Raw genomic sequence first — 13,907 nt, 5'->3', positions numbered from 1 at the left:
TCCTGCTGCCCAGCTGAGCTGAAACACAGGGCAACTACCTCATGCTTCACATTTGTGTACTCTGTCTTGCTGCTCTGATATCTCATTGAAACTTGGCTGTAGATGATATGAAATCAGCATCACCTATACAGGTTTTGCATCAAGCTTTATGTTCTCCCCCTTAATTTTACCTTTTTTTTTTTCATTTGTTACATCAGCTTTATGTTCTCCCCCTTAATTTTACTTTTTTTTTCATTTGTTACATTTAAAATGTCATTAATGTAAAGAAGAAATCTTGCTGACAGAATCTGTAATGCTGATATACAAGCTCTGAATGACCCAAGTTGCCCTGCAGGAAAAGGTGTCAGTTTGTGGCTGGATTTTGTACAGAAGGTTAGTTCCATAAGGCTAAACTCAGTTCTCCAGTCCCTCCTGCCAGCCTTATGACCTTAGTGACTGACAGCAACTGGAATAGAAGTGAAGGAGTGATGACAACTGCTGTGTGAGCACACAGCAAGTATGTGTGAAACAGCAGCTCCACCCAGCTGAACTAGACCTTGTCTCTTCCACGGGTATTACAGTCACTCCTCAGTGGGTCACCAACTAGCACAGAGTCCAAGTTTCATTAAAAATCTTACAGCGTTTGGCCTGAACTCCTCTTTGTGGAAAAATCCTCCCGTCATCATCTTCTTACTGAAGGTTACCACATCAGCTGGGTCATCCAGGCCCCAGTGTTCGTGTGCCCAGAATTTTCCTGTGCAGCCACCTCCTGTCTGCACCTCGTCCACCAGGAATGCACAGCCATGCTGCAGAGACAGTGAACAGCAGAGTGTGAGCCCTTGTTTCAAAACAGAAATACCTCCCTTAGTAGTGGGTACCCAACTATAATTGCCCTGACTGCTGCTAAGGAGGCCTGTGAAGCTCTCTAAGTGCCTGGGGCAGGGGGGAGGCCTCTGGAGATACCCACAAGTATTTCCATGTTTGGCTACCACTCAGTGACCAGTGAAATGTTTTATTACCTTTCTGGCAATATCTCGGAGCTTTCTGAAGAAATCATCTGAAGCATGATTGTCCCCACCCTCTGACTGTATTGGTTCTACAATGATTCCAGCCACAATCTTCTTCTTTTTCCTGTACTTCACAATCAGGTCTTCCACCTGTAAAATCAAACAGTGTGAGAGGTCTAGCCAGGTTCAGCTGGCAGTGTGGTGGGCACCACTGCACCTTGCTGTGCCATCCTTGTCATTCCACCTAAACAATATGAAAAGAGACAGATTTTGTCTCAAACAAAGATGCTGAAGGGACTGGAGCACCTCACTGATGAGGAAAGGCTGAGGGAGTCTGGAGAAGAGATGACTGAGAGGGACCTCATTAATGTATTCAAGTACATGAATGGGAAGTGCCAAGATGATGGATCAGGCTCTGCTCACTTGTGGAAACCATAAAACAAGAGGTAACAGCAGAAATTGATGCCCAGGAAGTTCCCCCTGAATATGAGGAAGAACTTTGCTGTGCAGTCATTGAGCACTGAACAGATTGTCCAGAGAGGTCATGGATTCTCCCTCACTGGAGATATTCCAGAACCATCTGGACACAATCCTGAGCTATGTGCAGGGAGGTGGCACCAGATGACCCACTGTGGTCCCTTCCAACCTAACTGATTCTGTGATTATGTGATATAATAAACTTCTGCATGTGAAATTTCCCTTTGGTGTGACCCATGCAGCTCTCTCCTTCCCAGTCTACTGGCTGTTCTTCTGAAAGGCAGGGACAAATGTCTGACTGTAAACAACAGTGAATGCTGCTTTAATCACAGGCTGTTCCAACCCCTGAAAACATTCTTTTAGTGAAAAGCACTAATCCCACCAACACTATTCATTATTTCAAATCAAAACCAACAGAAAGCTGCCAGGGAATTTTTTACCTCCTCTAAACAACGGGCTTCTTCCTGTTGATTCTCTTTCACAAAATCTTCCAGGGGATACTTTAGCCTTGGAAATGGAGCAATAGGCCAATCCAGTGAGGGAATGTCCAGTTTGTGAATTGCTTTAGAGTGAGTTGTAGCTAAGCAACCTAAACCCAAAGAAGCAAAAATTAAAACAATACCTGTCTAGGAACAATGCAGGAAAAAAAGCTACCAAGAGGTGAAAAATTGCTTGACATCAGGACTGTAGAATAACTCTAATTGCTCTTTTTACTTTATTTTCTGAAATTGGGTAATTGGGTTTAGTCAGGTTTAAGAGCATTGCTCTAGCTTTTAAGCATCAGCTTCCCCATGCACTTGTTCCAGAAGAACAGGAGAACCTCTGCCAGTGTGAACAGGTTGCTCAGACCAGGTGGGTTTCACCTCTCCAAAGACAACTGCTCACAAAGCTCAGAACAGGTAACATGCTCAGAACAGGGACTGAGCCAATATGAAACGGGAAAAGTGAGTGACATCATGTTTGTGATGTTTTTTCCCCCAGGAGTTAGATTGTCATGAGTACAGACAGGAAACTCAAGATTCAGAATGACAATAAGAGAACTTTTCAATAATCAGCTCCCACTGTGGATTGTCATGAGTACAGACAGGAAACTCCAGATTCAGAATGACAATAAGAGACCTTTTCAATAATCAGCTCCCACTGTCACTCAAAATTCTGTTTCAGTACTGGTGGGGCTTCCAAGGCAAACCTGAATGAACCTACACCAGAGCTGTGTGTCTGAGGGAATCTCCCCTTAGTGACAGCTCTATGAGCTGATGCTCAGAGCAGCAGCTGAGGCATGAGGGCAGGGAGGGAGGTGCTTACCCAGGGTCCTGCCGTGGAAGCCACCCATGAAGGAGAGCATGGCGTAGTCAGGGCAGCCAGGGGGCTGCAAGCAGAGCACACAGGTGGTGGTCAGTGTGGGGGGCCTCAGGTACCCCCACACACCCCCAGGGCCACAGCACTGCAGGGCAGCCAGTCTGAGCTGCAGCCCCTCACTGTGTGCTGATCCATCTCCTCTTCAGCACCATGAACTCTTACACTCCCCCACTTAAATACACACATTTGTCACCCCCTAAAAACTGAGTGACCTCCCATCATTAACACTAATGAATCCTTGGCATTTTATACTCTGCCATAACATCGTTGCACAGGTGAGCTCACACCAGGCTGAGCACTCAACACAATCAGCACCTTTTTGTACAAACTAGGAGCACATGGAGCTGTGCCCAGGGGTGGCATCAGGGGCTGGGGGGGGCTCAGGGAGGAGAGGTCAGACCCCCCTGATGGCTCACTGATATTTGTTGGGTGCAGTTTGTATTTCACCATTTCCTAAATTTACAAAACTGAGATTCTTCTTCACAGACAAAGCAGATTCCTCCTCCCAATCTTCCCTCACGAGCCCAAGCCAATGGTACATCTGTAGGTGTGGTAAGGAACAAATGTTACCTGGTTAATCATGCAAGATTCCAGTTCTTCTTTTGTGACATTATTATGGCCCCTCTCCTTGTTCTGCAAGAAAACCAAACACGAATTTTCCTGTAGTTGTAACCAATACATTCATGGCTGAACCACAAATCAGTAATGTTGATATTCCAGATTAGAGCCCAGGAAGACACTGACTGTGGCTCATACAAACTGACTACAACCTGCATTTTGGTTATTTCACTTCTTATAATTTCTAAAGTTGTGTCAATATAAAGTCAAAGTTTAGATGAATACTTTTTAATAAAGATTTTATACTAGGTTGAATATAAAGAACATAATGAGCAAGACAATCTCCAAGCCTTACTTCGTTTTACAGTAACAGTTCTGATGATGAATAAATCCTCATTTCTGACAATCTCCAAGCCTTACTTCGTTTTACGGTAACAGTTCTGATGATGAATAAATCATCACTTCTACATCTAAACCCACAAAACCAGCTTAATATTTCACTCACTCTGTACCACATGAATATTGCTTTGAAGGCGTTTTCATTAGAGCAGGATCCACAAGACATGGTCATCACCTGTGACAGGCCCTTGGGAGCCACCTGTCAAGGAAAACAGAAAATTACTCCAAAATATTAAGCACAAATATAGTGCAAAGTGATGATAGTAGTGATCAGTCTTTAACATCATGAATTTCATGCCTAGGGTGAGGAAAGCCAAGGTCAACTGCAGCTGAGCAGGCTCAACTCAGCTTCAGTCCCAAGGATCTTCAAATTCCAATCAAGGCAAAGAGAAGCCACTTATCCCACTATCTCTTATGGAAACACAGTGAACAGAGGTTAGTCAAACTGTGTTTTCTCATCAGTTCTCAATCCAGAAGGAAAGAGGCTGCATCTGTGCAGAGCAGACACGTCATGCACTCACACTCAGCTGTCAAGTTGGGGAAGGAGGTTTGATCTCATTCCTTGCAGTGGGAAGGCACATGGACAAACAGCTAATCTGTGATGTTCCCTATTAGAATCCATAACATCCCTTGATATGCCATACCCCTGAGCACAGAACATGGTAACTCATCACTGCTATCTCCAACTTACTGATAGCAAAGACTCCTTCAGTTTTTCTGCAAAGTTCTCTGGAGGTAAAATCCCTAGGGCAGGTCTGTTGATAAAAGTGCTCTAAAAAGACAAAGGAAGAGGAATTGTTACATTTTACTATCACATGGAAAATATGTTGATATCAAAGCAATTACATTTTACTCTCCTTACAAATTTGTATCATGGCACAAGGAGTTTTAAACCAGGGTCTAATATCCATGACTTAGAATCTGTTTTTCTGTCTAATCCTTATTACTGCATTCTTGCAGGACAGCTCAGGAATGGTGCATGCTAACTGACACTGACATTGCCTCCTCAATATTGCCATTTTAGTTGCTCAATCTCAATTTTCCTTATACACAGGAAATATGCTTTAAAATCTTTATTACTTGCCTTTAGGTTGAGTAGCTAAATCTAAATTCAATCATGATGGCAGCATTTTCATCCTTACTGAGCTTCAAGACTGACCATTTCAGAATGCTGTGGTTATAGACATCCTCCAGGTACTACTGCAATGGGATTTGGGGGAACAGGGCAAGGTAAACTTAAAGAACAGGGGCTATATCTGAGAAAGATAACAAACACCCATGCAAGGTCAAGAACACAACATTACAATAAATAGATTCCTGACAAAAAACCTTTGCCCACAGGCACAGGTCAGGAATATTGCCCAGGGAGGTGGTGGAGTCATCATCCCTGGAGGTGTTTAAGAGGTGTCTGGATCTGACACTGGTGAATATGATTTAGGCTTCAGGGGTTAGAGCAGTGACAGGTTAATGGTTGGACTTGATGATCTTGAAGGTCTCCTCCAACCTTGATTCTACATGATTCTACATGTCTCCTTTCCACTGAGGTCTGACATTGACCAGCAGCCACTCAAGCTGAAGTAGTCTTCACAGATGCAATGTGATCTCTCCTACCAGTGGGATTCCACAGTCCACTGGGAAACTGCCTGGCTGAACTCATGTCTGCTTACCAGGATTCTTTTCTCCCACCATTCCCTTTCCCTGTCAGCAGCACTGACTCTGCATTGCTGCATCACAGCCATGATTCCAGGGACACAGACTTTCCACAGAATGTAAAGGTTGCTGAGAAGTTGGAGCCAGGCTCTTCAGTGAAAGATGAGAATCCATGGGCATAAATCAAAGCATGAGAGATACCAACTTGGGTATAAAGCAAAGGTTTTTCACCAGGAGAACAGGGAAGCAGTGTACCTGCTGTCCAAAGAGGTAGTGCAGTCTCCTTTCTTTGAGATTTTCAAGACCCAAGCTAAAGCCCTGAGCACCCTGATCTGACCTCACTGCTGACCCTCTCTGAGCAGGACATTAGGCAAGAGACCAGCTGAGGTCCCTTCCAACTTTGGTGGTCCCACTGGTCCTGTGAAATGGCCATATCAGGATTCACACCTTTGGGAAATGTAATTTTGATGTCAGTGAACAGCAGCTGGTGGGAAACCTGAGCCTGCTGCCTACACTGGGGTTTCTAAGGAGCAGCTCTGCAAAAACCCCCTCAGCCTCCCCAGTCCCCTAATGGAGATGAATGTCACATTTCTGCAATTAATTTAAATTAAGTGTCATGGATTAAAATGGATTCATTGCTGTTCTAAGCCTTTGTAGGTAATCTTATTGGATTCACATCGTGCTACTTTTTATCTTAAATTAAATTTGCTCAGAAAAGGACAAGCTCAATAAATTTGCCAACTGTGAAGCAGCATTATTTGCCTGGGTTTTTTTTTAGTGTTGTTTTTCTTGTTGAACAAGTAATCATTGAAATTACAGGCTGAGCTTCAATGAGTTAAGTCTCAATAGGTCTCCAGGGGGGACAGGCTGCTTCCCTCAAAACACTTGGATCTTCAGTGCAGCTCAAGATTGCATATTTCTCAGCATCCTTCAGTCCTTCTCCCCAACACAAATACTCATTTATTCACCTGTGAACTGCAGCAAGAGCTGTCAGTGGTCACACTGTACCTGTAAGACCATTTCAATAGGATTCTTCAGGAAAACCAAGTCTCACACAAGATTTAATAGCATGTAAGTTAGGACTTTGTAACTTGTTCAAGTGTGTTCCTTCCAAAACATTGTTTCAACAGACTCAAGCTTAAAAAACAAGTCTAAGCAAATGTTACTGACAGATGAACACAAAGGTTTTGTTTAGTAGCTATGAGGAATCTTACTTGACTTTTGCTCTCAGATTAGAAGTAAATTTTCCTATGAAGTTAGAGATACAAGGCCATAAATTTGTTGTGAATTTGATTATGGGCTGTCACAGTCAATTGACAACATTTGCCATTAGGCAGAAAAGTGTATTTTTCTTTGGTAGTTAATGAGATACTCAGAATTGGGAAAAACAGAACATCAGCATCAACCTGCTGTGGGCCCAATTGAACAGATGCATATTCTGTTCTTTATAGCTGGCTATAAAGAGGGTACATGGAGCATTACAAAGCAACCAAACAACAAATCCCTCCAGGAGAACACTGATCCCATGGCTAACATTAACCAAGGGTTATACCCCAGTGTGTGTCACTCAGAGTACCTTCACCACAGAGCTGGTGTGTTACCTGCAGTCAGACCCCAGCACACAGCTCTGTCTGCAGCCAGGTTGGCACAAGCTCTGCTCTTCACAGCTCCCTGCCCTTGGCACTGCACACCCAACATACTGCCCACCCTGTGCCCAGGCCTGATTGAGATCCCAAGTGCAGCCAGGCACAGACGTTGGCTCAGTGCCTCTCCAGGGAGCCAGTGCAGGGCTCAGACACCAGAACAGGGTACCAAGGACATCTTTGATGCTCATTTGTGGGAGGGAGAGGTCCTGGTTGTGCCACTGGTGTTGCACTTTGGAAGAGTTCCTTTCACTGCAGGGCTCTAGCTGGCAGCCTCTTACCTTCCCTTCTCCAGTGGGCAAATCACCAGGCAACAGGGCCTTTTGTTTGTGTTTTTTTGTTGGTTTGGGGTTTTTTGCTTACTTGTTCTTTTCTTTTTTTTAAAACCTGCCCTTGCCTGCTGCTGCGTTATAATGAAGACTTTCTTCTCAGAAACCATTTTAATGAGTTAACATAAGTATTTAGAAATACTAGTCCTTCTGAAACATCCAGCTCTGCCTTTGGTAACTCCAGCATCAGTCCTGGCGATTTGTTGGGTTTTTTTTTAAACTTGAAGTATTTTAGTTCTGGGGAAGGCAGAATTTCTCATCCTGAAGAAATGAGCACTCCATAGAACAAATCAACTCAGGGAACTCAAATGTCTCCACTTTGCTGGAGTGTACTTAGGAGATAGCAACCAGTCACTATCTACCCCCTTCAAAAAAACCCTGAACTTCCCACAGCATTCCAGATGTAGGGCACCATTTTCATATTCAAAATACTATATTCTCTCTCAAGGAACTGTACTTTGCTTTCAGGCTCAAAAACCTTCACTCAGAAAATTAAAAAAATGGTTCATTGGAAACGCTGTGGCCCAGGCTCAAAAACCTTCACTCAGAAAATGAAAAAAATGGTTCATTGGAAACACTGTGGCTGAACTAGGATTTAAGACTGGCTGCAAACATCAAATGCATCAGTCAAACGTTTACTTCTGGTACAGCTTCACAGAGGTTTTTGTGTCTTTTTAAACACTACCAAGCTCTTTCCATCTAGTGAAAAGTAAATCAAGCAGATCCTATCATACATTAAATTGAATCATAGGCATTCACTATCAGTTTAATTAAGAATGAGAAAGTCCACAACAAGGAGGGAGAGAACTCCAAGCTCTCCATGTTCTAGCTCACTTACCAGGTTCTGTGGCTGCTGTAAAAGCTTTATCAGGGAGGGATGGCTGTAACCTAATTAAAAAGAACAAAAAATGCAAGCAGTTATTTCTCTGGTTTCAAGAAACTAATGCAAAGCTTAACCTAGAGAATAACCTTAACTTAATGCTTGACTGTTTCTGTGTGACTTCTATATCTTTCAACTCCTAATAATAGAACTTCTTTTGAAGTAGGATAAACCTCTCATTATCTGTAACTTTGGTACAAATTTTGTGTCAGGAAATATCAAAACATATTTTAGTACTGAATGTTAAAAATCGACACAAAACCAAGTGAACATGTCATGGATCTTTTGCCTGATTGAATCATCAACAGCTTTTACCAAGTACTGCAGGACTGACATTAACTGCTTGGTCGCTCTCCTCTCAAAGGTTTCCCAAGTGTTTTTGGTTTATCTACAGTACAATGTAGTCTGAACCTCGGGATCTTCCTCAAGGAGGAGCAGAGATCACTTTCTGCCCATTGCAGCATTGTTCCTGCCAGTCACCATCTAGCTGTGCTGTAGAAGTGTTCCCAGTCTCCTCCCAGAAGCTGCTACTGCCCTCGCTCCCCATCACCCTGACCTGCTCAACTGACTGACTGTAGACTTACAGTGTCCACACTGTAAAGTCTAACATCACCCTGACCTGCTCAACTGACTGATTGGACTTGTCCACACTGTAAAGTCTACTTAGAAACATATATTTCCCCCTTGATCCTTTTCTTCCATGCAGTTCCCATCTCTGGCAGATGACCATAAGAAACAGACAAGCAAAAATCTGTATCTTTACCAATCTCCCCCTAAAAACTCATTTAGCAATCATCATTTCAGTGCATTGGAATGCACTAGCAAACCACCAGCACAGGCTCTGTCCACAGAACTGCTCTCCAGCAGGTCAGTGCCCAACCTGTCCTGGTGCTTGGGCTTATTCCTCCCCAGGTGCAGGACATGCACTTGCCCTTGTTGAATTTCAGGTGGTTCTGCTCTGCTCCAAGCTGTCCAGGTCCCTCTGGAGGGCAGCACAGCCCTCTGAGGTATCAGCCACTGCTCCTAGCTCTGTATCAGCAAACTTGCTGAGGAGGCAACTCTGTCCCCTCAGCCAGGTCATTGATGAGTCAGTTGAACAAAACTGGGCCCAGTACAGAACCCTGGGAGACACCACTGGTGACAGCCTCCAGCTAGAGTGTGCCACAAAATGTCACTTGAGGCTTGATTTCTAATGCATGAAATGCCAAAGCCAGAGATTAACACCATCATTAATATTTCCTTGTACGAATGAACAGTTGGAAATCTCATCTTCCCTACTGCTCAGCAGTCAGACCATTCTCATTTTGTTAAAAAAGCTTATTGTGCCTCTGAATCCTCATTCCAGTGGAATGACAACAGCCCTGATTAACCAGTCTGAGCAATGGGACATTAGGCTATGGCATCACCAAATCAATTATAAATTCAGCTTTGAATATTTTAGTTGAAAACAAGGAAATATCCAGATTGTTTTAGCTGCATGTCATGCTGCTAAATCTGTTGAAATTATCCTGAAGATAATACAAGCAGTTATTTGGAGCACAGACAACTAAATCTGCATGGCATCTGCTGTGATGGGAAGAGTTGTTGAGGTAATGACACAGTTGAAAGCTGTAACCCCAGGAGCTGTGGCTACCACTGAGAGCACCTTTGAGACTAGATCTAGTGGTTTAGAACTCTCCAAACCTTATGCAAGTTTTTTATAAATAGCTACCATTGCTTAGGAAGCTCAACCATCAACTCTGGGGTTGCTTGTAACATATGTAATCCTGTTGTTGGTGTCATGATATGTGAAAATCTTTGTATCTTCTCTTAATGTAACAAACTCAAGGCTCCTGTTACCCATGACTTACCCTTTCCCACCCACACAAGATGTCTCTTCTGTGCTAAGTGATCTTTCACCTAACACTCTCTATTCCACTTGTGCTTCTTCCACCAGGCACCAGTGGAAGAAGAGAGTTAGAGCCTGACTGCTGCAGGAAGAGTAGGACAGTGTGAGGAAAGAACTGGTATGTGGGGTGACAGTCATAAACCAACACCAGGAACAGCTAAAGAAATGGCTGAATAACCATTATATAACTATGGCACACAAGTCAAACAGCTCTGGGATGAGATGGCAAACAGGCAGCAACTTGGTTCATTGCCCTGACAAATGCAAGGGTTTGTAGCTTTACAAATGCAGTCAGAAGTGACTGAGCTGGCTCTAAGGGAAGGGCACCTGCTCCATCACTCTTGCTGTGTGTCTGGATCAGTGTGACAGGAACGTACATGTCCTCCAGGCTCATGAATGTGCCTGTCTGCAAAAGGGAAAAAAACCAACTAGAGGCTGCTGAAATAATGAGATGGAGAAAGCCCAAAGAATTGTTTGAACTGAGCAGCAGGCTGCTGTCAGCAATATCAAACTACACCTCTCTACATCTCCCCAAACAAAACAAACCTTCCCAGCCCTGAAAAGCACATTGTTTCATTTGCTAACCCAGGATGTTTGCTGGTAAACACATCGATAGCATCTCCTCTTGCATTTGACTCCACAGAGTTTCTGACTCTTTAGACAGATTAGATAAGGATTTAAAGGACTATGCTGTGCTACAGCTGCCCAAAAACCATGGGGTTAAAAACTGTTTTAATTTTTATTTTTCATCAAGAAACAGTCCAGAGCATCTTTACCTAGAGGTTTTTTATACTTTAATTCTTATCTCTCCACACAGGCACTTTTTACCTCTCAGCTTCTGCTGATAAATATATTCTAGTGTAGCAGATCATTATTAAATCTTGGTAAGTCATGACAGATTCATAAAAGGTTTTATTGGATTTACTTGCAGAGAGATAAGCACAGATGACTAGCCAGCACCTTGTGAACTTGTTTTGGTCTCCTGGTCTAGGACCTACCTCTGTCACCAGGAGGGATGTTATTAGCAGCTACAGATAGTCAATCTGGTCATGCAGTACATTTAATTAATGCTGTGTGTTAGGTTTCAGTCAGCCTGCAAGTATTACATTTCCATTTACTCCTTGTTGCTCCACATCATAAAGTCATTATCTGAGCAGGTGTATGCAGCACTGTGCTATAGTTCCTTTGGGACTGAGGAACATGTCCCCTAGGACAAAAACCCAGCTTGTCTTCAAGAAGGCATTGCCACATGTGAAGGAAGAACTAGATGGCTTAGCTGAGGGTCAGCTACAGGTCCTGGAGTCTTGTACCTATGTCAGCAGTTTCAATCAACCAGAGAAAGTGAACTGCAGAAGTCCTTGCACATTTCTGCCAATTTTCTCCTTGCTACTTTAATATTTTATACACAAAACTATATTGAAAGAGGTATAGTTGCACCATCAATCACCAGAAGGTAGGAAAACCTCAGTGCACTGTCTGTACAACCTTAATTTCACTCTTTTGGAGTATGCACTGACTTTCCTTCAACTACATGACCAAGCACCACTGTCTCCAAACCAGCATTTCTTGTGTGCAGAATGGGAAGTCATGAACAACTCCTTTCCTAGAAACCTAAAATCCAATGGCATTGGCAGACAGCTTTGTGCTCCTCTGTCTCACCCTATTTCCACCTGCCAACCTCAGTGCAGCCTCTAAAAGATACAAAACAGCTAGAGCTTGAGTTGAGGCAAATAAGCTACAAACACTGAAGGGTTCTGGAATGATTACACATTCGTTGAGTGCTATGTGAGAGAAAAAACATTAACTGTCTGCAAAGAAGGCTGAGATAGCTGAACACCCATTGCAGTCACAAGGTCTTAGATGCCAAAAACTTGGTAACAACCTCAACATCACTAAATTCTGTTTCCCAGGAAAGGAGGCCTGTAGGGATGATTTTGAGTCATCATGGTTTCTATACATAGCACATCATCTACCTTTTGAATTACCCCAGCACTTCTGCAGAAATGTATTTTTAAGCAACTGAGAGGAACAAACTGAACTGAACTACTGAAACCTGTATTTGCTGCAGCTGGGACCTACATCTCTGCTTTGCTTCTGCTTGAAATGCTACACAAAGAAATTAACTGACTTTCCCAAGCACTTGCTAAGCCTCATGTCTGGTCCCCCAGCCCAACTCACCTGCCACCTTTGCTTTCACTCAGCACAATAGCTCAGTGATTGGCTTGTTTCACCCTACTGCAGGCCACATGGCTCACTCCTTTTTTCGTTCTTTTGAGACAGAAATGTTAACTAAAGCATGTAATTTAATGTTAAAATGTTTAAGTTGTGCTTGTTAATGTTTAAAACCGTAACATAGTGTTAAAGAATCACAGAATCAGGTTGGAAGGGATCACAGTGGGTCATCTGATCCAACTTCCCTGCTCAAGCAGGACCATCCCAGAGCACATGGCACAGGATTGTGTTCAGATGGTTCTTAAAGATGTCCAGTGAGGGAATATCCATAACCTTTCAGGGCAATCTGAACCACAAAGTGCACAAATCCAGGCTAACAAAGACAACCTGAACTGTGGACCTTGCATATTCAAATCCTAGACCTTCTTCCAGGCACTACTATGAACTTCAAGTGAGCCTTAAGTATCAAATTTGTAGTTTCTTCAGCTATTCCAAACCACCACTACACCCTAGAGAGCAGTGAGGTGTCCCTGATCACAACGAGGTATACATTATGTCAGTTTGGTTTTTTCAGTTAATCAACCAACATCTCTGGCAGTGCCTGAGATAAGAAAATGAGAGCTTGAAGACAAAGCAAAACATTTTGGTACAAGTGTCTCCTACCTATTGGGATGGATGAAATCTGGGAGTAGAGATCCAGCATGCGATTGCCATCTACATCCACCAGGTAGTTCCCTCTGCTCTCTTCATAGTTGCAAAAGAAGTGCACAGCTTCTGCATTCTTCAGGGGAAAACCAAACAATTAGTGCTTTTAAAGGTAGCAGTGTGTAGGAAGGTGCAACTAATGGTTATACAGCAAAATCTGACCAAAATCTCTAATACCAGGATAAAAAGACACATTGTAATTGTTGCATGGGAATTAACTCCACAGCTATTTTTATAAAGAGGGACTGTTAAAGGGCAAGAAATGAAGCACAGGCTTTGAGGAATTCTCATCTTAGCAAAGCAATATGCACTTAGGTTGACATATTTTAAACTTGAGCTCAAATAAACCTTGTTTTCACTGGCCACTTTGTAAGGACTCCAAAGCTTTTCTTTAAACACATATAGTTTAAACATACGTTGAAAGAAAAGTCACTGATGCTAACAAAATGATTCTGCAGCATTCAAATGTACTAAAAAGGATTTTATTCAAATGCACATATATACCACACATAATGCACTCAGCAGTCAGTATTACACTGGAAACCCAGTAAGTGTTTCACTGTTGTTTTCATACAAACATACAGAACAGGATTTTAAAACAAGTTCTGAAATCACAGATTTAACACCCCCCAAAAACACAGAAAACTTGACTAATTACCTGAATGCCATTCAGCTTCTTCATTAATTCCTGTAGAAAAACAAATGTCAAAGAGTCTCAGCTATGGAATTAACAAATACTGACAGAGCATGTATGACCCCATAAATCACATGCAAACCTTGCAGAGCCAACAGTGTGCACAGATGGCCAAGAAGGCCAAAGGGATCTTGGCCTGGATCAATATCAGTGTGTTATTTCGCATC

General features: G+C 42.9%; 1 protein-coding gene across 1 annotated transcript in view; it reads right to left on the bottom strand.

The window, feature by feature from the left end:
• Nucleotides 1–13,907, bottom strand: part of ABAT (4-aminobutyrate aminotransferase) — a 28,048-nt gene that overhangs the window by 3,191 nt on the left and 10,950 nt on the right. The window contains exons 3-12 of the mRNA XM_009076632.1: nt 13,705–13,734; nt 13,005–13,122; nt 8,240–8,289; nt 4,471–4,551; nt 3,886–3,978; nt 3,393–3,455; nt 2,769–2,832; nt 1,904–2,052; nt 999–1,136; nt 618–785 (exon numbers count right to left, since the gene is read on the bottom strand). Coding sequence (XP_009074880.1) covers nt 618–785; nt 999–1,136; nt 1,904–2,052; nt 2,769–2,832; nt 3,393–3,455; nt 3,886–3,978; nt 4,471–4,551; nt 8,240–8,289; nt 13,005–13,122; nt 13,705–13,734 — 954 coding nt within the window. The remainder of the gene's footprint in view (nt 1–617; nt 786–998; nt 1,137–1,903; nt 2,053–2,768; nt 2,833–3,392; nt 3,456–3,885; nt 3,979–4,470; nt 4,552–8,239; nt 8,290–13,004; nt 13,123–13,704; nt 13,735–13,907) is intronic.

This window comes from Acanthisitta chloris, unplaced genomic scaffold (genome assembly GCF_000695815.1).
Source record: "Acanthisitta chloris isolate BGI_N310 unplaced genomic scaffold, ASM69581v1 scaffold13516, whole genome shotgun sequence".
In the NCBI taxonomy this organism is placed as follows: Eukaryota; Metazoa; Chordata; class Aves; order Passeriformes; family Acanthisittidae; genus Acanthisitta; species Acanthisitta chloris.
The sequence above is the reverse complement of the archived record's forward strand: the minus strand, read 5'-3'. Positions and strand labels throughout refer to the sequence as shown.